Below are 27,287 nucleotides of genomic sequence, written 5' to 3' on the forward strand. Positions count from 1 at the left end.
GAATGTTGCCTGTTCCAAAACCATCCTGGTGCACCATGCCGCCCAATCTGAACCCATAAAAACCCCAAGCTCCACTGACAGAGCAGAGCAATGCAGCAGAGAAGGAGAGAAGAGAATAAATGTCTGAATGCCAAGAGGAGTTGAGCAGGCTGGGGACAGTCAGAAAGGAGTTCAGCCGGGGATGGCCAAACTCCAGGGAGATTATCTTCTCACTCCATCCCCTTTCCAGCTCCCCATTGCACTGAGAGCCTCTTCCATCACTCAATACAATCTTCTGCATACACCACCTTTCAATCCGTTTGTGTGACCTGATTCTTCCTGGACACCAGAGAATTCAGGATGCATCAGGTGCAGGAACCCAAAAAGGCTGTCTTGCTGACTCTTCACTAAGCTGTTTAACACTCAAGCCATCCACAGATGGCAAATGCTAAAAGAGCATTGTTTGTAACACGTGCCCTCTGAGGCTCCAGAGGTTGTGAGCAACCCCTAGATGCTGCCTCAGGCCAGTGTGGGGTTTGTGTGACCTCATTCTTCCTGGATGCCTGATAAGAATTCAAGATGCACCAGGTGCAGGAACCCAAAAAGGCTGTCTCCCTGACTCTTCACTAAGCTGTTTAACACTTAAGCCATCTATGGATGGCAAATGCTAAAAGACCATTGTTTGTAACACCTGCCCTCTGAGGCTTCAGAGGTTGTGGGCAACTCCTAGATGCTGCCGCAGTCCAGTGTGGGGTTTGTTCCTGCTGGCACCCAAAGTCACTTGCCTGGCTCCTGCACCCACTTACCTGCATGCTCCCTCTCCTGCAAGGGGTTTGAGCACAGGTGGCCAAGTAAATGAGCCACACCTGTATCACAAGTCTTGTGAAGGGGTCAAGGGAACTCTCCTGTCTCTCTTTTTAAAAAGATATACATCTACCTTCCGTTATCTGTTGACTCACATTGAACCTAAAGGCAAGTGAAGCCTAGGCACCTCCATTCTTTATGCAGTTTTGAAATTTTATCTTTTTGAAGGGGGAGTGGTGGGGTGAAATGGGATGGTTGTTAACTCTGTCCGACTTTACATTTGTCATTTCTCCTTCTTAGATTTAACTCATTATGGCAGCATGTTTTTTCCTTTTAGAGTCTATTATCGTCTGAAATAGACATTATAAAGTAGTTGCCTGCAGCTTCATATCCAGAGACATAGTTTGGTCTGTGTAGTGTTAAAAAGTTTTAATGCAGCATATAACAATTTTGAGACTTCACATAAATATGTATAGGCTTTAAAAAATTTGTATCTGGCCATACTGAACCCATGTTCAAGCCATATATCCACATGGTAACAATTGGCAGAGCTGCGTAAGGGTTGCCCCTTTTAGATGAGGCATATGCTCTCCCATCCTCCATGGTTCACACTATGCCCTTTTATCTCTTACTGATATTAGATATTAGTAATAATCACATTTGTGCATTGTTTTTATTTTAGTAAAAAAATAGTTATCTTTTTTATGACAGTAGCAATAGTTAGAATATGAAAGAGAGAAGAGGATTTATCCTTGCCCTACTCAATTCCTTGATACCATCTGCCTGGTAGTGAGGTGGAGCTGGCTAATACTGACTTATGAAAGCATATTGTTAAATATTCAGGAACTTTAGCAGCAGCAATAACCATTGGTAGATTGGAATCAGCCACAGTGGGAGTATTTACACAAGGGAATCAATGAACACTACAAATCAGTTCTTTTACTTTTTTCTTTTTTTTCTTCCTTCTTTTTTTTTTTCTTAGAGAGCCAGTTTACTCCATACCTCTACCTTTAGGTATTTGAGTTTATGATCTCTGAGCTAAAATATTTGTTATACTTTATTGATCAATGAGATTAGTATAATCTGGTAATCTGATCAATATGCCATATTCATATTTTCCTTATCTATGTCATTAATAAAATATTTAATAAGAATGAACCAAAGAAGAGACCTATGGCATAACATGCATTAAACAGTGATCTGTACATATGATTGTTCAACAGGTCCTCAGTAAAACTCTCTGTGCTTCCTAATGATTTCATCCATCTGCTCACTTTATGCTTATGAAAATCTAATAGACGCTCATACACCTGATTCAGGAATTCACATCCTTGCTGTAGGAATTTAAGTCATTAGATTTTGGGTGTATGTTCTTAGCAATTTAATTATGTTTAAAATCTGGTTAGTAGTGTAGTAAATAACTGGTATTGCTACAAAATTGCATTGAAAAGGTAATAGGATTGAATTTCTACACAAGTTGACACTCAATTAAAATTTCCATATATCCAGTGAGTTATCCAGTTCTTGGCTGGAGAGTTAAGCAAATGCCTTCCTACTAAGCCGATCACTTCAAAACAGGCAAAATTTATAATAGAGGCAAATCAGGACTGAATGTATTAACTAAAACTGGAGTTCAGCTTATCAAATACAGATCAAAAGCAAGAAATAGACTAGAGGGCACATGGGATATTTCTTCCTTAAATTTCTCTATTTTTTATTGACACTGGGGGAAAAATAGCACATTAAAACCTCCTTACTGAATTACTGTCCTAAACCAATAGATCCATGGGGCTTGTTCAGCTAAAAGCCACAACAGACTTTGTAATGCAATGATGTAATCTTGGCTTTGTGTCATTTATATTCAACCTAAAAAAAACCAATTTTCCTGAATAGACAGGCTGACAACAATATTGTTCGGTGTGGGTTTTTATTTGGATTCTTTCCAAATGGTTCACATGCCTTCACAGTAACACATCATGCCTGCTTACTTTTTTTGCCTGAATTCTAAACTTTTCCCCTTTTACTAGCTTTCTATTTTTCTTTTAAGGTCTCAGTTATGTTTGTAAAACTAACCAGCTCTACCACAAAATTAGGATGTATCTTGCAGAGAGCATTCATTTTACTTTTTGCATATTTTTCCCGAGGTCATGTCAAGGTTAGTTTGAATTCCATCCTACATTAAGACTTCTTTCACAGCTATTTAGCTCGGCAGCCTACTCCCCGCTGGGGTCTGCCCCTTGGGCACGTCAAAGCTTCAGACCTGACAAATCACACACAGATGAAGCTGTACAGTTTTTTAAACAGTTTCATCAGTAACTTTTTTTTCTTTTTCACTATCCTCCTTCATGTTGAGATTTTTTTTCTCTGAATTACCATTTCAGGAATGTTGATTTCTGTTTGAGACAATTTGTTTTTACATCAGAGTTGCAGACTAGCAATATCATTCATTTTATAGTAAAGGATATTAATAGCCTTCTGGTCATCAAGACCTCAGACCTGCAGACCATTCCTATAATAACTGTAATTGCTTTATTAAAATCTATTTGTAACAGGAAGTGTAGTGTCGGAAATGTAGCTATATCATAGAGTCTACCAGAATCTGAAAAAAAATCAACCATAAAAATGCAGTTTATAAGGTATTATGAGTTGAGCCTGGAACTGTTTCTCAAATCATTAATAATATGCTTTTATCGGTATTTTAGCAAATTATGAAACTAACTGATGCAACTCCATTTCCTGTTTAATTGATGAAGTTAAAGTGCTTGATTGCTAATGAGTGTATTAGCAAACAATGTCCCCTTTATAGGCTTAAGTAGATCAGGATTTTTAAAAAGCAGCTTACTATCCTTATTTTTATAGGATGACAAATATTGACTGCCACAAAATTGCTAGACCAACTGAAGTAATGGTGTAATTATTTCTGTACAGTTATTTTGGCAATTTCCAACAACCAGATTAAGGTTTTCTAGTTCCCATGCTAGAAAATAGTTATTTTCTTTTACAAACCATAGACTTTTCATTACATTTTTATACAGGACAAACAACACCTGAAGATCTTTACTGCAGACTAAGCAGAAAACTTAGAAGTAAGGCGAAAAATAATATTTGAATGATTCTCCTCTCTTCAGTCTTCTTTTACAGTTTGCTCAACATGAAAGTACCCAAATGAAGGGTTCTGTAAAAGGTTGCTTGGTTGAAACTAATTAAAGACAGGTCTAAATAGAAAAAGAAAAGAAAAGGGGATCAAAGGAATTACATTAGGTGTCAGGACATCGTTTGGGAGCATTTTTATTTAATTTTTGTTATTACAGGAAAACACTAAATTCTAAAAATGTCAATTTTTTGGCCATAATTTTATATTTGTATTATTTTTGCAATAAGATACGTGTCAACAGGCAAACATCTTGAAGAAATCATTTCAGTATTGGCACATTAACACATTATGGTGAAAAGAGAGGCTTGTGCTTTTCACGCAGTGCATTTCAGTCTTCAATTAATGTGAAAGCACTACAATGCCTATGCAACTTCTCTTGCCTAGTGGTGCACCATTTATCATTGCAGTTTTACATTGACCTTGACACCCACTTCATTAGAATAAAGATTGTCTACCATTTAGGTTACATTGTTCCTCTGCACAGAGACCCCATGCAAATTTCTGTTCAGATAGAAGAGCTGCGAGGCTGTCAGAGGTCATCTGCATTAAATGATTGCAGCTATTTTCCAACTGCTTCTTTTCATTCTACTCAATTCAGGCAAGGAGGATCAATCAAGTCCACTGCCTGAAACAGTGGGACTGCTGGGAATATAACTGTTTTTGGTAGCAGTGGATATACCCTAAACAGTATTAAATATTTAATATAAACTCATTAACGGCCATACAAAGGCTTCAGAAAGATATCAAATTTATAGAAATATCTAAGGGGATAGAGAACCTTTTTAAAGAGTAAATAGAAAAATAATGATCAATGTTATAATTTTACAGGATATGATCAAAATAGTTCTTAAACTTACTAAGTTTTACCTATAGGAGACTTTTTTCTCACCCTTGACGTGGGTAAGAAAGAAAGGAGACAGGTAGACTTGGTGTCCTTATACAGTATTTTATATGAAATTGACATGAAAGTTTTTGGTTATTGATGTTTTTATTTTTGTTCTATAACAATGACCTCTGCTCTAGCTATATTTATTTTTAAAGGCATAGATATTTGTTATTTAAAAGAAATGATTGGAAAAATAAGTTGCCAGGTCTCCTACTTAAGTTTTCTGAGTGATATAATTGGAATTAAATTATTAATGGGAGATACTTTAAAAAAGATTGTTTTATGATCTTCTATTAGGGAATTTGCAATTCATTTTAATATTTGTAGTTTGATTTATATTAAAGATAATGCAATCTATGTCCAATTAACAATACATGGCCAGTGTAATGTGATTTCCAGATCATGCAAATGGAATAAGCTAGAAGAGGGGGAAAACTCAATTCTTAACCTCAGGTGTAATTTGCTGTGCGAGTTCTGGCAATTTTAAATGACATTGCACTTTTTAATTTTTCCAAAGGCTCAGCAGCAAATTTATCCCAATCAGGAAAACCTATTATTAATTTACAAGGACAATTGTAGGAGTCTTTATAATTTCTCTACGCAGTTATTCACCATAAATTCTAATGGTAAAATGCAAGGAGTTTGCAAGAAATAATGACTATTATTTGTCCTGGCCTTGAACCCTCTTCTTCAATTTTGAACATCTTCTTGAAGTGTTGGTGATACTGACTCCACGTGTAGCATCATATGCATTGTGAGATGCTGCACACTAGTCTTCTGAAAAGGGGGGCAGCATAAGAGCTGCTGCAAAGGCAATACTGGCTTTTAGCAGATTCCTGCACTCTGCATGTACAGCTGAGCTTGGACCCTGGACTTTTATATAAAAGGACTCTTTGTTCACCACTGAATGGCATTAGGCATGGACTTGCTGAGGGGCCACCATGAAGCCTCGAATGAGGAGGGCAAACACTAGCTAGAAAACACGTGAGAGTTGTAAATAGACATATCCCTGAATTTTTTTTGCAAAAATGCATATTTTTGCACATAATTTTGCCAGTAGTCTGGTGTTTGTTATGTTCCTAGCATTTGCTTTCTTGTTGATAGACTAAGTAAGATATATTTTATTTTCTCAGTGTATTCTATCTATCTATCTATCTATCTATCCATCTATCTATCTATCTATCTATCTATCCATCTATCTATCTATCTATCTATCTATCTATCTATCTATCTATCTATCTATCTATCCATCTATCCATCTATCCATCTTATCAATCAATCAATCAGTCAATCCATCATGTATATATGGGGAGGGGGTTCTTGCTGGATAAACAGGTGTTTGTGGCATTATTTATACTAGGAAAGATATTCAATCCTGTCATTCTAATAACTAGATCATTTTCCTTGCTTTAACTTTTCCTAATATAGAGTCAACTGAAGCTCAGTTAAAAGTAATACGGTGTAATATGTAAATGCTGGAACCCTGATGACACAGAATACAACAGCCCTATTCTAATAATCATGAAGTGTCTTTAGTTTAATTTGTGTATTTCTTGCAGCCAAAGCTTCACTCTCTGTTCAGCAATGTCTGGTCTCTTTTCAGCATAACCAACAGAAGCACCATACAAAAGTCTTACAATGGATGTCTTAATCTCTCTGTGTGCTTTTAGAGCATTATTTTGAATTCCATCATGCTGCCTTTTTTCTTTCCTCTTCTGAAGTTTTATTACAACAGCAGAATTCCCAGGGAGCTTTGGGGGCAAGGTTCACATAATATAGCCCTGAAGTTTTGCTTAGGTGGAAGCCATCCCCCAATCCTGGCCATCCTTTGATGATCCTTCTATTTCAAAAAGATTCACTGAGTAGAGTCTTATAGCATTAGCTGTACATAGTTTATTTATTTTTATTTTTTTATTTACCAGACAGTGAGCATCTACAACCCTTTCATGATGTTTTCTTTCTCTGACCTCATAGTGACAAGGCATCTTGTTCCTTAACATTGAGGGAGGCAGAAAAATGCTTGAGTTGCTCAATGTGTGCCTTCTATACCAGTTTCAAAATGGCTTATTCTTCTGGTTTCCATGGTGACAATTAACACTGTTTCAAGGCATTGTTCCAGTCTCCATTTGGGCAGAATTTTCGGTGTGATTTCTAACAAAAAAAAAGGAGGGGGCTTTGGTGTGGGGGGGAAGCCTTTAGCATAACTGTCAAAAAAGTTATCTCAATCAAGTCTTCATGCATTTCTAAGTATATTTATTTCAGAAATTCCTGTTTTTGCTGGCTTTGCTTTATAATTCAGTTTTAGCATTTGTGTTGTTAAAAGTAAGCACTCAATAAGAATTTTCTAAAACTTCTTCAGTTCTTAGTTAAAATGGTGGGCTAGTGTTTGTAGTTGTTTTTAACTCTTTTATAAAAATTTTCTTTATATTTATATACACAGGGATGGCATTTAGAATAGTACTAGCCTGTGTCTTTAATTTAGATCATTCACATATCTATTAGGAGGCTTCATTAGTCAAAATTGAATTGGCCAAGCAAATACACTTAATAATGTAAATATGGCCTTTCAAGAGAGTGTATTTTATTTTTGACTAGACAGAGAGGCCCACAGCAGGTGCTGTAGGGAAATTAAATACTGGATGCTTATTTACCTTAGCACTCAAGAAAAGCCGTCTGACTTTAACTTTGCTAATCTCATTTTTGCCTATTGAAGAGTAGTCTATATCATAACATCCCCAGACTACAGGACACAATGGGGCAGCCTCTGCTCACTTACTGCTGTGGGTGGAATGAATATGAAGATTAAATTATCTTCTCACCACAGGATAAAGTAGCCCTACTTGATAGGATGACCGAAAACTGATAGAGCTGGCAGTTGATTCTCTGAACCTAATGCTTCTGAAAAGATGTTAAGAGAGAGAAGAGCAAAAAACATACTAGCATCAACAAAAAATAAGCTTCCTGACATTATTACACATACAGCTTGAGCCCTTAAATCATATTAGATTCAAACTTCAGAGTGCTTTAAAATTTAAAATAAATATTTTCACCTTAAATTATGTAATATTTTAGTACCATTCATTCATATATCAATACATCTAACAATTAACTAGATACTCTGAGCTTTTATCTTATAGTTTAAAGGCATTGTCCATCAATCACATCTTTCATCAGGCTGTTTAGACAGTAGGCTATATGGTGACAAAGACCGAGAGCATACATAAAGGCATGTTTCTTTTAAATGCAATAACCTTTTATGATAGCTATTGCAGTGGCTACTTATATATATTTAACAGAGAAGATTAGTTTATTACATCCAAAATTAATTGGTTTTCATATTTTTATTTTTACAAGACTATCATTTTTGGGACGTATCCAAGCTGCTTCCTTTCTTGACTGATCTGCTGTGTGAGAGCTGTTTAAAGTTGGGGTGAAGAGGGGGGATGAGCTTATCACAAGCTAAAGGGATAACTGGTAGAGGCCATTCCCAAGTGGCACAGCCAGAGGACTCCCTCTGTCGATGAGTAATACCATGTGGCATAAGTAAAACATTTGAATTAGATTCTTCTGCCTGCCTAAAATACTGGTTCCCCCAATATTATGTGGAAGTCTTACCAAATTAATTATGTAACTCTTTGTCAGCTCTGTCATTTTAGATGGGAATCTCATCACATAAAGCCGATTGTCCTCTCCTCCAATCATCAGTCTGACAAATAAAACACTATCCAGGTTTCTAGAATACTTCTGAATATTGAATCCAGAAAACGCAAGTGGACAGTGTGTTTTCTAAGTGCTGGAGTAACATGGTCCTGGTAATTGCCTTCCATTAGAAAACGTAATCAGAATTTCTCATGTATCACAGGCCAAATTCTAAAAGCGCTCTAAAGCAACCCTTGATTTTCTCTACTATGCATATTCATGTAATTTTGGATACTCTGACACTCTGATCAACATTCATTAATAATATGAAATGCTTTAAATCACCTCATTTAAAACATTTTGTTCTGTGATCCACAAATGACTAACATTTGGAGAAGTTTACATAATACAAATGATGTGCATGTTTAGTGTAAATGAAAGATTAAAATATGAAACTAAAAGTATGCAAACATATGCACACAAATGCTGTAGATCTATTAACTGAAACAGTGATTTCACACCTTCTTTTCCTTTAATCTGCTTCCAATTGTATTTTTGTTTGGGACCTTATATAATACCATGTTTTCAAGGTGAATGAAATCACCCAAGTACTTGCGCATGTTTGAACTTACTGATTTACTTATTTGCCCAGAGGAAAGTTTTTCTCATTAAATCTGATAAAGGTGCTTATCTTAGGGCACCCTTGCTCATTTAGGGTGAAGGAACAAAATGCTACCATGGAACTCAGTGACCTAAATTTGGTGCCTGAAAGAAAAAGTTTTCAAATTGCTATTATATTTGGAAATGTACTAAAAATGTAAAATATGTTTAATATTTTAACTAGAATCTAATTTGTCTACTCAGAGGTGTTCTTACATGTACATTTATAAAGTACAGTCATAGTCATTTGTAGCTATCCATAATATAGGATTATGAAGTTATCCAAATAGAGTTATTCGAAGAGAATCACCATAGTAACTGTCATATTAAATAGCACTTACATTATCTCTAGCAAAACATCTTTTAGGAGAGACTCTCTTGGCAGTTATTATTTGGGGGATATTTTACAATAATCAATAAGAAAGCATAGATTTGTAACTATTCCTAAAATGTTGCCTTTCCTTTTTCTCTCTATATGTACCTTTTCTCCAAGCCCACACAGCATTTTTAAGGAAAAGAAAATGAAAACAAAATGTTAACTGAGAACTCAAAAAACTTACATAATCTTTATGAATAATTTTATTTCTTCCACCTTGAGACTGGTCTTTTAGGGGCAGAGATGAGAGGTCGACAGCACTCTGGAGCTAAATAATAGCCAAAATTAACAATAATATTAAATCCCCGTTTTAAATTAAAGATCAAATATGTGTATAATTTGAGTTTAAGACATAAATCTTAGTCAACTAAATGCAGTAACTTTGTGTGTTTGTGTAATCAGCAATATTCTTCATCTACTCAGAGTACGTAGGTTTAGCCGCCCCATACGTTTTATTGAGAACAAAAACTTTTAATGCTCATAAGCATCACAAATTCTGTGTTCAATGATTTTATAAAAATACCTCTCTCCCTGATGATATCTCTTTCTCTCTTTTCATTTTAGAGGTACAGTGTGGAAATGTCCATCAGACACCTGAAAAAGACAGAGCTGCTTAGTAAGGTTGAAGCTTTGAAGAAAGGTGGCGTTTTACTACCAAATGATCTCCTTGAAAAAGTGGATTCAATTAATGAAAAATGGGAACTGCTTGGGGTATTTGCATTTTTATTACTATTTGTAGGTTATGTGTACATTTTTTGCGTAGTGAAGTACTCTATCTGTCTGATTTCTAATTTGAGGCACAAATATCTCTCTCTTTCAATTCACTACCTACATTTCAAACAAGCTATTCATGCTATTATGGGAAAGACACTGCTTTTCCTCTTCTGTTGATATTTTTTTCTAAGCTTGTCTCCTCTCAGATTTTAATAATTTTGGTTCTTTAATACATGAAAAAGTAAGTAAAATATGCCATGTATTATGGGTATGCACCAAGTCAACTATAATACAGTATAGCTGATATATACTGATTGTCATGCTTGAATGAATGTTAATAGAATTTATTCTGAAGGTACATGTAAGAGACATCTACTGTTTAACTATTTACTGTACCCTTAAGATGAAAAGTGGAGTTGTCGCTACAGCTTTCAAGTCATACTAAAGCTACCAAAACAAAGATGCAAATTTGACCCAAATCTGAATTGCAGAATTGAATCAGCCTGTGTTTTGTGCCTCAATTTCCAGCTCACTTTTAACAAAAGCCAAAAAAAAAAAAGTTTCATGTAATTCATTTCACGCAATGATGGGCTGGGTCTCAGCCAAAGACTGAGATGCAAGAATCTGGCAAAAAGGCAATATAGAGATTCTGTTACCCAGAGACCAGGATGGCACTGTGTAGGAGACAGTACTGTCCTTTTGTTGGAAGACAGCTGAGAGAGAAGTTAAACTGTATTTTTTCATCAGCTTCTCTCCTAAATTGCCTTCACTTCAAATCAAGGGTAAGCTATATTTGTCAATTACCTAAATAATTAATTGTAACAGCCAAGTATGGGCGATGTCAGTTATGGAGCATAATTTTGCATGCCTTCCATTTTTCTACCTTTTAAAAAAATTTTTAGAGAACTAATACTCCAAAAATATTTTGAATAAAAAGCTCTTCATGTACCTTGATGATTTGGAGGAATGCCAGTATTCTGTTTATGCCATGCTTAATCTAGGTGATTAAAAAACTACGAGTTTAAGTCCTTCTCATTTAAATTCACTACACTCTGCAGTTGTGCAAAGTAACTTAAAATGTTAAAAGTTTTTCATCTAACGTATTGTTGCTTTTTAATAATAATTAATGGCTTTCACTTTATAATACGGTGACTGAAATTAAAACCTGCCAAATTCTATAGTATTCATTGATCTCAGACAGGAGAAATGTGGTTAGTGTATGGCATTTTAAAAGGTTGTTTACTACACAGATAAGAATGGCAACCTTATGTGTTTGATAAAAGTAGTGATAAGTCTGTTTACATTGCATTTTAATATATCTATTGCTAATTTGATAAATAACAATAATATTGTTAGAAAAATTTTTAAGGTATGTCATGTGTATTGCTTCCTCAACAGAATTTTAAGTCAACATTATATTGAAAAAATAAATAATATTTAGCTATCCTTTATGAATCAGAGACTTTAAAATTAGTTGCCATTTTGACTAAAATATCATTCAAATATAACATGCAGGTTTGCAATGAGAGAGTAGGGTGAGGGAAGATTTTTTTTAAAACCTGAACCACGCTAACACCACCAGGCATACTGTTTTAATTGGCATGATTACATTTTAATTGGCATGAAAAAAATTAAAGACAAGGATTTTAACTTCTAACAATAGTAAAATAGAGGGATATGGTTTTTAATATTACTTTCATCTAAGGTGAACAGTGTGGAATGGAAATACATTAGAATGAAATGTCAGTGGTGCGTACAGTTTAATCTGTGAAATTTTGTCCCCTGTGCTGCATATTACTCTGTCTCAATTGCATATTAAACAACCCTATCAAGGCAGGCATTGGCATCTGCTGTGCTGACACAAATTGTGAATTAAATGAAATTGATGTCCTCTGTCGTATATTTATGAAGACGGACCATTCTCTGAAGTATTCTGTTTATGAAGAATTTATGATTGCAAACTGTTCCAGAACAAAAAAGTGGCAATAAATTCTTTTTTGTGACCCTACCCTCCAAGGGCATTGATTTCACCTCCTGCTGCTACTTTTGTTACAGCATAAAAACAATAGCTAAATCTGGATTCCACTGAGGGTCTTCAAATTATCAATATTTTCGCCATGAAAATATGAGGGTGTTGCCAAGAAAGGCTATTTTTCTGCTACGATCTCCTAAAGATACTATTTGCGGAACACTACACAACAGATGAACGTTTGTTAACTTAATTTTATCTGTGTTTTAAAGCTTATTTTTGTAGGTTTACTTCATCATTATAGATTTAAATCCTATTGATTGGGAGTGCTTTCCACCAAAAAGAAAAAAAAGAAAAGAGCCCTCCCCAAGAACACTCTCCTGCCATAGTGGTTAATTTAAGTAGGCTTCTAGCATAGTGAATTGAGGATTATTTTAACACATATTCGGTATTAGAAGGTCAGGCATCCACAAATGCAAAATGGAAATAATTGTGGGATTGAACAATTTACAAGTCAGGTAAAATCAACATCATTATCAGGGAGGTTACCTCTACTTAAAACCCTTTAGTCATATGGTTTTGGGAATACTTCACAAAACAAAAAATGGAATTTAATTCTCCATGCTTGATCTACTCTTGGCCTCTTTAGTATATTTATTAAACTTATATCGCCTGAACATTTCATGTGGAGACTTCTTTACTATAAACTCTTGTCATGAGAATTCAAATGAATTTTTCTCTGTGACCAAAAAATTCAAATGAATTTTTATTTGGCGAACTATGGGCCAAATCTCCTTTCTATTAAAGGAAAGTAAGTGAATGAGGTCTTCTTAAGTATCCTCTGGTACTCAGAACAACGTGCACCGTCTGAGAATTCAAATACTAAATAGAACAATGACCTAATCTGAACAGAATGTCAATAGGGAGGTGGCAGGTATAGATGGACACTTCCAGGTGGCTCTTATTACCAACTAAACTGTGATGTGTTTCTGGTATCTAAGCTAATCTATGTTTTTGTTTTTTTGTTGTTGTTGTTCGTGGTGGGTTTTTTCGTTTGTTTCATTTTTTGTGTTTTAATCTGATGCATTAGAAAACCCTAGGAGAGAAGATCCAGGACACAATGGCAGGGCACAGTGGGTCGAGTCCACGTGACCTGCTCTCTCCTGAAAGCGGAAGCCTGGTAAGGCAGCTGGAGGTCAGGATCAAAGAACTGAAAGGGTGGCTAAGAGATACAGAGCTTTTCATCTTCAATTCCTGTCTGAGACAAGAAAAGGAAGGAACAATGAATACTGAGAAACAACTACAATACTTTAAGGTAATAAAAAAACAATCAAAGTTGATAAAAAGCTCTTTTTATAGTAGGGATGAAATATTTATCAAGTACATAAAGTATTATGCCCATGTATCTATGTATCACTGTGCACCTAAATGTTTCCTTGAATTTATAGACAACCTCCATATTTCTTATATGCCAACATCTCTGTGTATGTAAAGATGAACATTAAGCATATCAAATATACATTGCAGAGGGGAAATATCTGCTGCATCTGTGTTTTTTGCAGTGCTTGTTGAGGGAGGACTTTGATGAATTAAAAGCAGATCAGCAAACACTAAAGATTACTAAGGCCTTTGAAAGACAGACCTAACTGTTCTATAAATAACTTGAATAAAAATACTTCCACAAATTGATATGATAAAAACACATGATCTAATTGAAGGCCATTACTGCTAACAAAAGGAAACATAATTTTTACATATGAAAGAGTCAACTATTTATGGAGGGAAGAAATAAAGTAAAAGAGGTCCCTACATTACAGGTGTATTCCATTGTAGAATATACCAACCTCAGCAACACAATCATGTTCATATTCACTGTATGTCCATGGAGAGGCATTTCCCCTGGTTTGTTTCTATTGTTTACACAATATCTATTTAAAAGCGATTTAACATTAGAATGTTTTCTCTTATTGCCCAACCTAGCCCATACTGCTGAATCTTTCCATAAATGCCTTCATTATTTGGGTTCTGGCTAGTGTCAGCCTGAGGCTTTGGGGCTGCAGAATTTGAATTTGGTGGCCATAAGTCTTCAGCATGAGAAATCTAAAGGAGTAGAAAAAGGTAAACCAAGAAGGAAAGAACTTTTTGGAACCAAGCAACCATTTCTTCTCTAAGCATTGTAGGACCAGGTTTTATTCCTCCTACCCTGTCTGCAATCATCCAGTAATTTATTAGAAAATTTAGTCACATGTGATTCACCCTCCCTCTGCCAAACAGGCAGAGTTATCTTGTTCACCTCCATAACCCAAAAGGAGGCACCCTCAAAGACAAGACCACAATACTTCCCAATAAACTATCTGCATTGCACACCTATAAATTAGCTTTGGTTGAAAATCTCCTCTTTTGCCACTTAATTGACAAGACCAAACTAGAAGTTAAAGTATCTTGCCAAGGCAAATGGGTTTATGGTCTAAAATTTAATACCCAGATGAATTGCTGTTATAGCTCTACTTGACCCATCCTAACCTCTACTGCAGGAAGATAGAGTCTTCAGATCTTTTAATGAAACTTTTCCAACTTTTTGAGATTATGGGGCCCTGATGATTTTTCTTTATGACTTGAAACTGGTTGCTTTCTAAAGTTGACCTGGGAGAGTTTGAGCAGATAAGATAAGGGGATCTAGAATAATGGTACTTTTTTTTTTATTGTTTTTAAAGAAAATTTAATTCTTGACTGTTGTTATAAATCTCTTTCCAAGGCAGGATTTTAAATAATTCTGAGCTGTTTACTCTTAGTGTTTAGTGTGTGATTAATCCAGTTTTCTGTGTATTACCACATTCACTGGAAGAATGGAAGCAAATGTTTGTAATATAATAATATAATGTTTGTAACCTGTCAAAATTATAATTGGTATTAAGCATGTGTGGAGTAAAAAGTTTTTACTTCCTACAAACCCAGGGAACAGGTACATTCCGCTTTTCTAAGTAATAAAACAGCTCAGACAAGAGAATGACTGAAGAACCTTTTTACATGTGAGAAACCCTCTGCCCTGCTCTGTCTCTTATGGGTTCCCAAAGGTCTCCAGCCATAACTGGTTACACAGAATCGAACAGGCCTCATCCTCAGGGTTTAGCTTTCTGAGTCTTTATTCTATAAATCCTCAGGCTTTTAACAAAACTGAATTTCGTTATATGACACTAAGAGTAATGATAGATAGACTACAATGTACTCTCCAGGAGAATGGAAGGGAGGGTGCTGCATATGAAAAGGAAAACCCATTGCTTTGTAGACAGAACTGCGTTTCTTTCTAATAGCTTGGTTTGGGATGAGACAAGGGATCAGGATCTTCAGTTTTCAGAAAAAAGAACATACCAATTGTGGAACATTTTCCTTTTCTTTAAGCAGTAAGTCTGAGAAATGTGGGATTAGACACAGGAGAAAATTCTACTCAACAAAGAAAGAGTCCAAAGCCAGCAGGAGGGAAGAAACATGAAGGTGTGAACCTAAGAGCCCTGGGACAATAATGCAGAATTATCAAGGAGTGAACACACTCTGACAACAAAATGCAGGAGAGCATGTCAGGGATTCAATGAGGCCAGCTGGCAAAGGGCCCCTTCAAGCTGTGTGTGTGCAGCTTCAATGCCATTGGCTGGAAAGCACTACTTTTTAATGATGACCCTTCAGAGAGAAAAGAAAATAATTACTTAATCATATGTTCCTTGTATCCCGTAACCAAATTCATTATTCTAAAGACTCAAAATGGGAAGATATTATTTATTTCAGCTGAAGAAGGCCACAGCACTGGCCTGGTCCCAAAATCAGCTGAGGCAGAGCAAGTTTAGACCTGTTACAAGATTTGTCATCAAGAAGGTGAATGCGTGGATTAGATTTAATAATCTTGTTGATGATTAATGCCTCAAATTTGCTTTAGTAATTTAAATTGGGCCAAACACTTTTATGCATATTGTTATACTTGAAATATATACTAATTATGTAAGTAAGAAAATTAGGATTACCTTCTTATTTGTGTGGGTATTTATTTTTATGAATGAAGAACTTGAGTTGTGGGAAGGTAATGTGACTTGTTTGAATCCCCATAGCAACAAGCAACAGAGACAAAGGAGAAACGATTGTCTTTCACTGACTTTTCAAATAAACTTTTAAATTTTGTTTTACTCTAAATCAGGGGTTGACAAACATTTTCTGTAAAAGCCAGATAATAAAAAAAAAGTGGGCTTGATTTGACCTAGAAGCCATAGTTTCCTGACCCTTCTCTAGATTACAAAAATTACTATAAGCATGGGAATGGATACAGTCTGTGTCTTCTTTAAAGAAAGGAGACCATGCTACAATTGCATTAGGGGACAAAAAGTTATTTTAATAATTGTAACAACCACAAATACTATGTATGAGGCACACTTTCTAAATGTTGTATCTGCATTCATTTACTTATTCCTCATCACCATCCTGAGACATATTATAGTATGATCTCTTATTTCTTTCTTTTTATTTTTTGAATTTTTAAAATTTGTGGGTACACAGCACATGAGATGTTTTGTTACAGATGTGCAATGAGTACTAATCACATCATGGAGAACGGAGTATCCATCCCCTCAAGTATGTATTCTTTATGTTATAAAGAATCCAATTATACCTTTTTAGTTATTAAGTTATTATTGACTATAGTTCCCCGGTTGTGCTATCAAATACTAAGTCTTGAATAAGTATTGAATAGTATTCATTTGTAACCATTCACCATCCTGCTTGCTCCTACTAGCCTTCCCAGGCTCTGGTAACCATACCCACTACTCTTTATGTCCATGAGTTCAATTGTTTTAATTTTTAGAGCCCACAAATGAGAACATGCAATGTTTGTCCTTCTGTGCCTGGTTTATTTCACATAACAAAATGATCTCTGGTTCCATTCATATGTAAATGACAGGATCTCATTATTTTTTATGGCTGAATAGTATTCCATTATATATATGTACATTTTCTTTTCTTTCTTTTTTTTTTTTTTTTTGGAGGGACTGGTTTTTTATTTCAAAAAGACACTTGTCAATATTCAGTATCAAAACAGTTTCACTATTGATTTCTCTTTCTCCCAATCGGCCCTAAAGAGACCACATAAAAGGAGAGTACATTTTAAGCCAATAAACTGTAGGATGTACACCTAACAGACCTCCTAGAAACCTTACCAGAAAATGAGGAATGGGTAGGGAAACTTTAAAAGATCAGCAAACTGCCAGCCCACAGACTGCAGAGGCTGTCACAGCCAGATGGGGTGGCCAGGGTGCCACAAACCCAAAGAAGCAAAGTTTCAAAATAATATAAAATTTAAAAAGTTTTGTACATAAGCTATTCAAGATTTCTCCAGCACTGACTGCCACAAAGCACAATGCGATGGTTAGAGACAGCAGCTACAAACCCAGAAAAGTGTAATGAGATGAGTTTCATATGGCTAAATCAGTGGCAAAAACATAATCTTTCTTTCTTTCAAGGAGGCGGGAAACCAATTAAGTGGTCACCTCAACATAAGGGGCACGTGATCCATTCTGTAAGCAGTTGGGAGGGGTTAGAGATGGGACAAAAATTTGGTCTCAGAGGTCTTACCATCTTAATTCTGTCACTTCTAATGAAAAAAATAAAAAATAGAAATGTTGTCCAAAGATATCTTAAAGCTGAAAACTTGCACACCACATTTTTTTGGTTTTTGTTGTTGTTTGGCTAACTCTTCCTGGAATCACCTTTCTGGTTTAGCTGGTACTTTGTACAGAGCAATGAGGTTTCCCATAGTAGAGTCTTTCCCTGGGCTTTGTTTGGCTCTCAGTTAGACAGGCCTGTACCTTTTCCTCTCCTCTATGGAGAGGGTAATATGCATTAAGCTGAAAAGTCACCTTCCAAAAGTGAGAAAGGGATTAGATTGCTGCTTCAAGGCTGTAGAATTATTTGGAATGTTTTACAAATGGTTGCTACAAAACAACAAAAAAGGACATTACAAAATGTGTACATCACAACATGCTTTTAAAAGACATTATGCATTGTCCTCACATTCCCTTAAATGTTGTTTCCAAAGGTGCTCAACCTCTAACCCAGCTGGAATCTCAGGGAAGAGGCGGAGACAGTTTGGCGAAAAAGATCCAGGGAAGAGAGGGTGGCAAAAGGAGAAAGCAGCCTTCCAGTTAAAGATCAGCCCTCAGTTAAAGGTCAGCTTTGCGCAGGCTGGCCTCAGGTGGAGTCAGGGTCAGAGGGAGAAGCAGCAGCAGCGTGGGACTGGGGCATTCTACATCTCATTCAGATCAATCAGAGTCTGGTCCAGCATCCTTTGTGTACAGAGGTGCTCCTCTTTGGTGCATTTCAGTTTATCTTCCAAGTCATCAATTGTCTTTTCCAGCTTGGCTACCAATCTCTCAGCAAACTCAGCATGGGTTTCTGCCTCTGAGTTTATCAGTAAGAATCTCGATCTGTTCCTCATATCTGTCTTTTTGAGAGCACTTTTCTTCAGGAGCACTCAGACACTTCAGGTTCTGGTCCATCAGTCTGCTCTGCTCATCTCTCGGCATCGGGGCTCTGCCAGCTCAGCTTGTTCCTCTGTACGTTCCAAGTATCCTTCAGTGATCACCAACTTCCAAGCCACCTCTTCATACTTCCGATCTGCTGCCTCTTCTGCAATATGCTTAGCTTCTTTGAGTTGGATTTCCTGGAGTTCCATCTTTTCTTCATCTTTTAAGGCCTGGTTTTCAATAACCTTCATACCTTTCTCACTCTTATGGGCAGCTTTTTCCGTTTCTTCCAGCTTTTGCAGGGCAGTGGCCAGGCATTCCTAAGCACAATCCAGCCCCTCTTCAACCAACTGGATCCTATGGTTCAAGGAGGCCACCTCAGTCTCAGCCTGTTCCCGGACCTGCCGTTCTCCCTCAACTTCTGACTGGAGGCGCTCAGCTCGCTCCTCTGCATCATCTGTCTGCTGCTGCAGCACCTGGATCTTGCGCTTCACTGCCTTGATGGTGGTTATCCCAGCCGTGGTGCCCACCCAGCTACTGCTCATGCTCGGGCTCCTGCCTCCTCTGCTCAGCTTTGCAGCCTCCTTTCACCTATACCACATCTTCTTTATCCATTCATCTATTGGTGGATAATTGGGTTGTTTCAAATCTTGGCTATTGTGCATAGTGCTGCAACAAATATGGGAGAGCAGAAATTTCTTCAATGTACTCATTTCCTTTGAGTAGATACCTAGCAGTAGGATTGTTGGATCATGTGGTAGCTCTATTTTTAGTTTTTTGAGGAAACTCCAAACTGTTCCCCATAGGTTGTCCTAATTTACATTCCCACCAACAGTGACAAGAGTTTCCTTTTCTCCACATCCTCGCCAACGTTTGTCATTGCCTGTCTTTTGGATAAAAGCCATTTTAACTGGGGTGAAATGGTATCTCATTGTAGTTTTAATTTTCATTTCTCTGATGATCAGTGGTGTTAAGTCCCTTTTCATATGCTTGTTTGCCATGTGTATGTCTTTTTTTAAGAAATGACTATTCAAACCTGTTGCCTATTTTTTTTATCATATTACTAGATTTTTTTTACTATAGAGTTGTGTGAGCTCCTTATATATTCTGGTCATTAATCCCTTATCAGATGGGTGGTTTGCAAATATTTTCTCCCTTTCTGTGGGTTGTGTCTTCACCTTGCTGATTGTTTCCTTTGTTGTGCGGTAGCTTTTTATCTTGATGTGATCTCAATTGTCCATTTTTGCTGAAGTTGCTTGTGCTTGTGAGGTATAACTCAAGAAATATTTGCCCAGATCAATGCCCTAGAGATTTCCCCAGTGTTTTCTTGTGTTAGTTTCATAGTTTGAGGTCTTATGTAGATTTAAGTCTTTTAGCCATTTCGATTTGATTTTTGTATATGGTGAGAGGTAGGGATCTAGTTTCATTCTTCCACATATGGAGATCCATTTTTCCCAGCACCATTTATTGAAAAGATTGTCTTTTCCCCAGTGTATGTTCTTGTCAACTTTGTTGAAAACGAGCTCACTCTAGGTGCGTGAATTCATTTTGGGGTTCTCTATTCTGTTGCACTGGTCTATGTGTCTATTTTTAGACCAGTACCATGCTGTTTTGGTTAATTACTAATTCTGTAGTATAATTTGAGGTTAGGTATACAGTTTAATTCTTTTTGTTCAGGATAGCTTTACCTATTCTGGGTCTTTTGTGGTTCCATATAAATTTTAGAATGTTTTTTCCATTTCTGTGAAGAATGTCATTGGTATTTTGATAGAGATTGTATTGAATCTGTAGATTGCTTTGGATAGTATGGACATTTTAACAATATTGATTCTTCCAATCCATGAAAGTGGAGTATCTTTTTTTGGTGTCATCTTTAATTTATTTCATCAATGCTTTATTGTTTTAATTATAGAGATTTTTCAGTTCTTTGGTGAATTCCTGGTATTTAATTTTCTTTGAGGCTATTATAAATGGTATTACTTTTATTAATCTCTTTTTCAGATTGTTCACTGCTGCATATAGAAATGCTACTGATTTTGGTATGTTGATTTTGTATCCTGCAACTTTACTGAATTTATCAGTTCGAATAGGTTTTTTAGCAGTCTAGGTTTTCAAATATAAGATAATATTATCTGCAAATAAGGATAATTTGACTTCTTTTCTAATTTGGATGCCTTTTATTTCTTTCTCTTATATGATCATTTTAGCTAGGACTTACAGAACTATGTTGGCCTACAATGCAAGTGAACATTCTTGTCATGTTCTAAATCTTAAGGAAAGGCTCTCAGTTTTCTCCCATTCAATGTGATACTCTCTGTGGCTCTGTAATATATAGCTTTTATTATGTTGAGCTATGTTCCTTCTATCCCCAGTTTTTGTAGGGTTTTTACCATGAAGGGATGTTGAATTTTATCAAATGCTTTTTCAACATTAATTTAAATGATCATATATTTTTTATCTTTCATTCTGTTGATAGGATGGATCACACTGATTGATTTGCATATGTTGAACCATCTTTGCATCTCTCAGAAAAATCCCCCTTAGTCATGATGAATGATCTTTCTAATGTATTGCTGAGTTTGGTTTGCTAGTATTTTGTTGAGGGTTTTTGCATCAATATTTATTAGAAATATTAGCCTGTAGGATTTTTTTTTAATGTGTCTCTGTCTGGTTTCAGTATCAGGATAATACTGGTCTCATAGAATGAGTTTGGAAGTGTTCCTTCCTCCTCTATTTTTTTGAATAGTTTGAGTAGGATTGGTATCAGTTTTTCTTTAAATGCTTGGTAGCAGTCAGTGGTGAAGCCATCGGATCCCTGGCTTTTCCTTACTGGGGGACTTTTTATTATGGTTTCAATCTCATTACTTGTTATTGGTCTGTTCAGGTTTTAGATTTCTTCCTGGTTCAGTCTTGGTAGGTAGGTTGTATGTGTCTAGAAAAATTCATTTCTTCTAAGTTCTCCAATTTATTGGCATATAGTTGCTCATAGTAGCCACTAACGATCCTTTGAATTTCTGAAGTATCACTTGTAATGTTTCCTTTTTCATTTCTGATTGTATTTATTTGGATCTTCTCTCTTTTTCTGTTAGTCTGCCTAAAGACTTTTCAATTTTAGACTTTTTATTTCATTGGCCTTTTGTATTTTTTTCTACATTTCAATTTCTTTTATTTCTGCTCTGATTTTTATTATTTCTTCTAATTTTTTGGTTTGGTTTGCTTATGCTTTTCTAGTTCTTTAAGATGCTTTGTTAGATTGTTTATTTGAAGTTTTTCTTGTTTTTTGATGCAGACACTTAGAGCTATAAACTTCCCTCTTAGTATTGCTTTTACTGTATCCCATAGGTTTTGATATGTTGTATTTCCATTATCATTTGTTTCAAGAAACTTTTCAATTTTCTTCTTAATTTCTTTATTGACTTACTGGTAATTCAGGAGCATCTTGTTTAATTTCCATGTGTTTGTATAGTTTCCAAAATTCTTGTTATTGATTTCCAGTTTTATTCCATTATGGTCAGAGAAGATGCTTGATATTATTTCCATTTTTTAAAATGTTTTAAGACTCATGACTCATTTTGTGATCTAACATATGGTCTATCCTTGAGAATGATCCATGTGCTGAGGAAAAGAATGTGTATTTTGCAGCCCTTGGATGAAATGTTCTGAGAATATCTGTTAGATTCATCAGGTCTATAGTTCAGGCTAAATCCACTGGTTTGTTTTTTTCTTGATTTTATGTCTACAAGATTTTATGTTCAATTCTGAAAGTGAAGGTATTGAAGTCTCCAGCTATTACTGTATTGGGGCCTATGTCTCTCTTTAGCTCTAATAATATTTGCTTTATTGATCTGGGTACTCTATATTGAGTACATACATCTTTTAAATTATATCCTCTTGTTGGATTGGCCCCTTTATCATTATATAGAGACCTTCTTGGTCTCTTCTTATAGTTTTTGTCTTGAAATCTATTTTATCTGATATACATAGAGCTACTCCTTGTCTTTTTGAGTTTCTGTTGGCATGGACTATCTTTTTCCATCATACTTTCAGTCTATGTGTGTCTTTATAGTTGAAGTGTATTTCTTGTAGGCAACAGATCAATGGGTCTTGTTTTTTCATCCATTCAGCCACTCAGTGTCTTTTGATTGGAGAGTTTAGTCTATTACATTCAGCATTATTATCGATAAGTTAGGACTCATCCCTACCATTTTGTTATTTGTTTCTTCATTGTTTTGTGGTCTTCTCTTTCTCCTTTCTTTACTTCCTGTTCTCCTTTAATAAAGATGTTTTTCTCTAGTGATATAATTCATTTTCTTGTGTTTCATTATTTGTGTATCCATTGTATGTTTTTTGGTTTGAGGTTACCATGAGGCTTGGAAATATTATCTTATGACCCGTTCTTTTAAGCTAATAAGAACAACACTGTTTGCATAAATAAGCAAAAAGAAAACTAATAAAAACTCTACACCTTACCTTTATCCTCCCACTTATTAGCTTTTTGTTTTTTCTATTTATATTTTATTGTCCTGTCTGTGTCTTGAAAAGTTGTTGTAGTTGTTATTTTTTATTGGTTTATCATTTATTCTTTCTATTAGGATAAGAGTAGTTTCCACACCACAGCTACATTGTTGAAATATTCTGTTTTTCTGTGTAATTACAGTTACCAGTGAGTTTTATAACTTCAGATGATTACTTGTTGCTCACTAACGTCCTTTTCTTTCTAACTGAAGTATTCCCCTTAGAATGTCTTGCAGGACAGGTCTGGTGTTGATGAAATCCCTCAACTTTTGTTTGTTTGGGAAAGTCTCTATTTCTACCTCATGTTTGAAAGATATTTTTGCCAGATATACTATTCTAGGAATAAATGTTCGTTCAGCACTTTAAATATATCATGTCACTCTCTCCTGGCCTGTAAGGTTTCCACTGAAAAGTCTGCTGCCAGACATATTGAAGCGCCATTGTGTGTTATTTGCTTCTCTTCTCTTGCCACTTTTAGGATCCTTTCTTTATCCTTGACCTTTGGGAGATTATTAAATGCCTTGAGGTAGTCTTCTTTGGGTCAAATATGCTTGGTATTATATAACCTTCTTGGATATTGATATCTTTTTGGGTATTTAACAATATCTCTGTTATTATTCCTTTGAATGAACTTTCTATCTCTTTACCTCCTCTTTAAGGCCAATAACTCTTAGATTTGCCCTTTTGAGGCTATTTTCTAGATCCTATAGGCATACTTTATTGTTTTTATTCTTTTTTCTTTTGTCTCCTCTGACTATGTTTTCAAATAGTCTGTCTTCAAGCTCACTAATTCTGTTTGATATATTCTGCTATTAAAAGACTGATGCATTCTTCAGTATGCCAGTTGCATTTTTTTCGGTTCCAGAATTTCTGCTTGATTCTTTTTAATTATTTTAATATTTTCATTAAAGTTATCTCATGGAATTCTGAATTCCTTCTCTGCATTATCTTGAATTCTTTGAGTTTCTGCAGCACAACTATTTTGAATTCTTTATCTGAAATGTCACATATCTCTGTTTCTCCTGGACTGGGTTTTTGTGCCTTATTTAGTTCATTTGATGAGGTCGTTTTCCTGGATGGTGTTGATTCTAGTAGATGTTCTTCAGTGTCTGGGCATTGAAGAGTTAGGTATTTATTGTAATCTTTACTGTCTGGGCTTGTTTGTACCTGTTCTTCTAAGGAAGGCTTTCCAGATGTTTGAAAGGACTAGGGTGCTGTGATCTATGCTGTACCTGCTTTAGGGGGCACCCCAAATCCAGTAATGCTGTAGTTCTTGCAGACTCATAGAGGTACTGCCTTGATGGTCTTGGACAACATCTAGAAGAATTCTCTGAATTCTCTGGATTACCAGGCAGAGACTCTTGTTCTTTTCCCTTATTTTCTGCCAAACAAATATAATGTCTGTCTCTCTCTCTGTCTCTCCGCTATGAGCCACCTAAAGTTGGGGATTGAGTGACACAAGCAACCCTGTGACCACCATCACTATGACTGTGCTGGTTCAAACCTGAAGCCAGCACAGCACTGGGTCCAACCCAAGGCCTGCTGCAGACACTCCCTGGCTACTGCCTATATTTGCACTTGGCCTTGGGGCTCTACAATCAACAGGTGGCAAAGCCAGCTTTACCTGTGTCTTTCCCTTCAAGGTGGCAATTTCTCCCAGGCCCCAGTTGGGTCCAAGAGGTGCCTTCCAGGAGTCGGGAACTAAAGTCACAAACCTTAGAAGTCTACCAGGTGTTCTGTTTTGCTGTGGCTGCACTGGCACTGAAATCACAAGATGCAGTCCTTCCCACCCTTCCATCCCCTTTCCAAAAGCAGAGGAGCCTCACCCCATGGTCACCACTTTAGACCATGAGGAGTACTGCCAGACTACCACTCATATTCCCTTAAGATTCAAGCATTCTTAAATCAGCTTGTGGTGCCTGCTGCCTGGCCTGGGACTCACCTTTCAGGAAAGTGGGCTTCCCTCTGGCCCAGAGCAAGTCCAGAAATGCCATCTAAGAGTCAAGTCCTGGAATCAGAGACCCCAAGAGCCCACTTGGTGCTCTATCTCTCTGCAACCAAGCTGGTATCTAAGATGCAAGACTAAGTCCCCTTTACTTTTCCCTCTGCTTTCCTCAAGCAGAAGTTTTGCCCTGTAGCCACCACACCTGGGAATCTGCTAAGTCTCACCTGAAGCCAGCAAATCTCAGAGGCTCATCCAAAGCCCTCTACTTATCTGGTATCACTGCTGGTTTTTTCAGAGCTCAAGGGGTCTTCAGTTAGCAGGTGATTAATGCTTCCAGGACTGGGATCTTCCTTGCAAGGTACTGGCCTAGGGTATGTCTAGAGATGTCATCCAGGAGGAAGGGCCTGAAATGGGGGCCTTAAAATTTTTACCGGTGGCCAGGCACAATGGCTCATACCTGTAATCCTAGCACTTTGGGAGGCCAAGGCAGGAGGATCACAAGGTCAAGAGATCCAGACCATCATGGACAACATGACGAAACTCTGTCTCTACTAAAATACAAAAATTAGCCAGGCGTGGTGGTGCAGGCCTCTAGTCCCAGCTACTTGGGAGACTGAGGCAGGGGAATCACTTGAACCTGGGAGGTGGAGATTGCAGTGAGCCGAGATCCCAGAGATGGCAGTGAGCCGAGATCACACCACTACACTGCAGCCTGGCAACAGAGTGAGACTCTGCCTCAACAACAACAACAACAAAAATTGTGACTGGTGCCCTGTTCTGCTGTGGTTGAGCTGGTATCTAAGATGCAGGACAGTCAGAGTGGATCTTGTTAAATTGCTGTACTTGTCAAGGGGTGCAAGGGAAACAATTAGGGAGCCTTCTATTCTGCCATCTTGCTCTGCCCCATCCACTATTATGGATGAGAAAACTGAGGTGGGGACAATTGAAGTACCTTACTCAAGGTCATAAAGTTAGTAAGTGATAGAGCCATTAGTCACACCTAGAAACTGTTTCAAAATCTACCACTTTGTAGACTCAAAAGTCCCTAGGTCAAAGATCTATTTCTTAAAAGAGAAAAACACATAGTTTACTCTATTGTTCCTTATTCCATTCTGAATACTTGACAGCCAGCTGGAAGAAGTCAATGAATCAGTGTTTGAAATCTTGGAAATTAAAATTTATAGAATAGGGCCTAAAAAAGGATTTCAAATTAACAATGAAATGTGCAGCATTACCAAGTAATTACTCTGAAAAGGAATATCACTAATGCACTTTTACAGAATAAATAAAGAAAAGAGCTAAACAGTTCATATGCTTTAAGAAATGTTTCCTGAAACCTCAGTGCATAATTTTTAGAAATAAAAATAAGACAAATTTCATCAAGGAATTTAGGGGGAATTTCTCATATCCACTATAACCAATCTTAAATGGTATCATAAGTAATTCCATTTTCTCTGACCCCAGAACCACATTTAAAGAAGATGAGGTTGAAAGACAGGATAGAATGTTTTAGCAGTTTTGATGTATAAGAAAAGTAGCCATGATTTCTCAGGTGCCTGGACCATCTCTGGTGCTCTATCCTGGAGCCGTTACAAACTTTGTAATGATGCTGTTGGCAAAGTTGCAAAGAAAGAATTACTGTAACTCAATCTAACCATAACAAAAGCATACAAAACACTTTCAAAATCAACGTACATCAAACAGGACTTAATCCTTTCTACATGTCATAGATACATTTTTTTAAAAAACTATAATATTAACCATGTATGTCCATCAAAAGAAAACTGCATATATTCATCAACAGCCTTTTACCAGATTTTTCCCCCCACCACATATTAAAAACACATCACCTAGCACTTCTTTGAAAATAACTTTAAATAACTGAATATAGTTCAGAACTGCCTTATAAGAAAAATTGGCAGGGTTAAGGTTGAAATTCAAAGATTTATTATAAATAAATGTTATTCACATTACTGTCTGAGGGTAGTGGGAAGACCCACAGGAAATTTTTATAGGCAGTCCCAGTGCAGTTTTCTAAAGTAAAAGAAAGTGGAATAGCAGCCCAATTTTTTCTGATTACGCATTTTGCTAGAAGAAGATGCTGAATGATTCCTATGAAGTAGAGAGTTCTGCCTTTGATTTGAGA

General features: G+C 36.4%; 1 protein-coding gene and 1 pseudogene across 4 annotated transcripts in view; one reads left to right on the top strand and one right to left on the bottom strand.

The window, feature by feature from the left end:
- AKAP6 (A-kinase anchoring protein 6) overlaps positions 1-27,287 on the top strand; it is a 538,624-nt gene that overhangs the window by 425,254 nt on the left and 86,083 nt on the right. For all 4 annotated transcript variants that reach the window (XM_012468645.3, XM_012468654.3, XM_012468658.3 and 1 more), the window contains exons 10-11: positions 10,063-10,209; positions 13,272-13,496. In XM_012468645.3, coding sequence (XP_012324068.2) covers positions 10,063-10,209; positions 13,272-13,496 — 372 coding nt within the window. The remainder of the gene's footprint in view (positions 1-10,062; positions 10,210-13,271; positions 13,497-27,287) is intronic.
- Positions 18,424-18,932, bottom strand: LOC105728342 (tropomyosin alpha-3 chain-like; annotated as a pseudogene).

This window comes from Aotus nancymaae, unplaced genomic scaffold (genome assembly GCF_030222135.1).
Source record: "Aotus nancymaae isolate 86718 unplaced genomic scaffold, 86718_ANA_hifiasm-v0.15.2.pri h1tg000062l, whole genome shotgun sequence".
NCBI classification, from domain to species: domain Eukaryota; kingdom Metazoa; phylum Chordata; class Mammalia; order Primates; family Aotidae; genus Aotus; species Aotus nancymaae.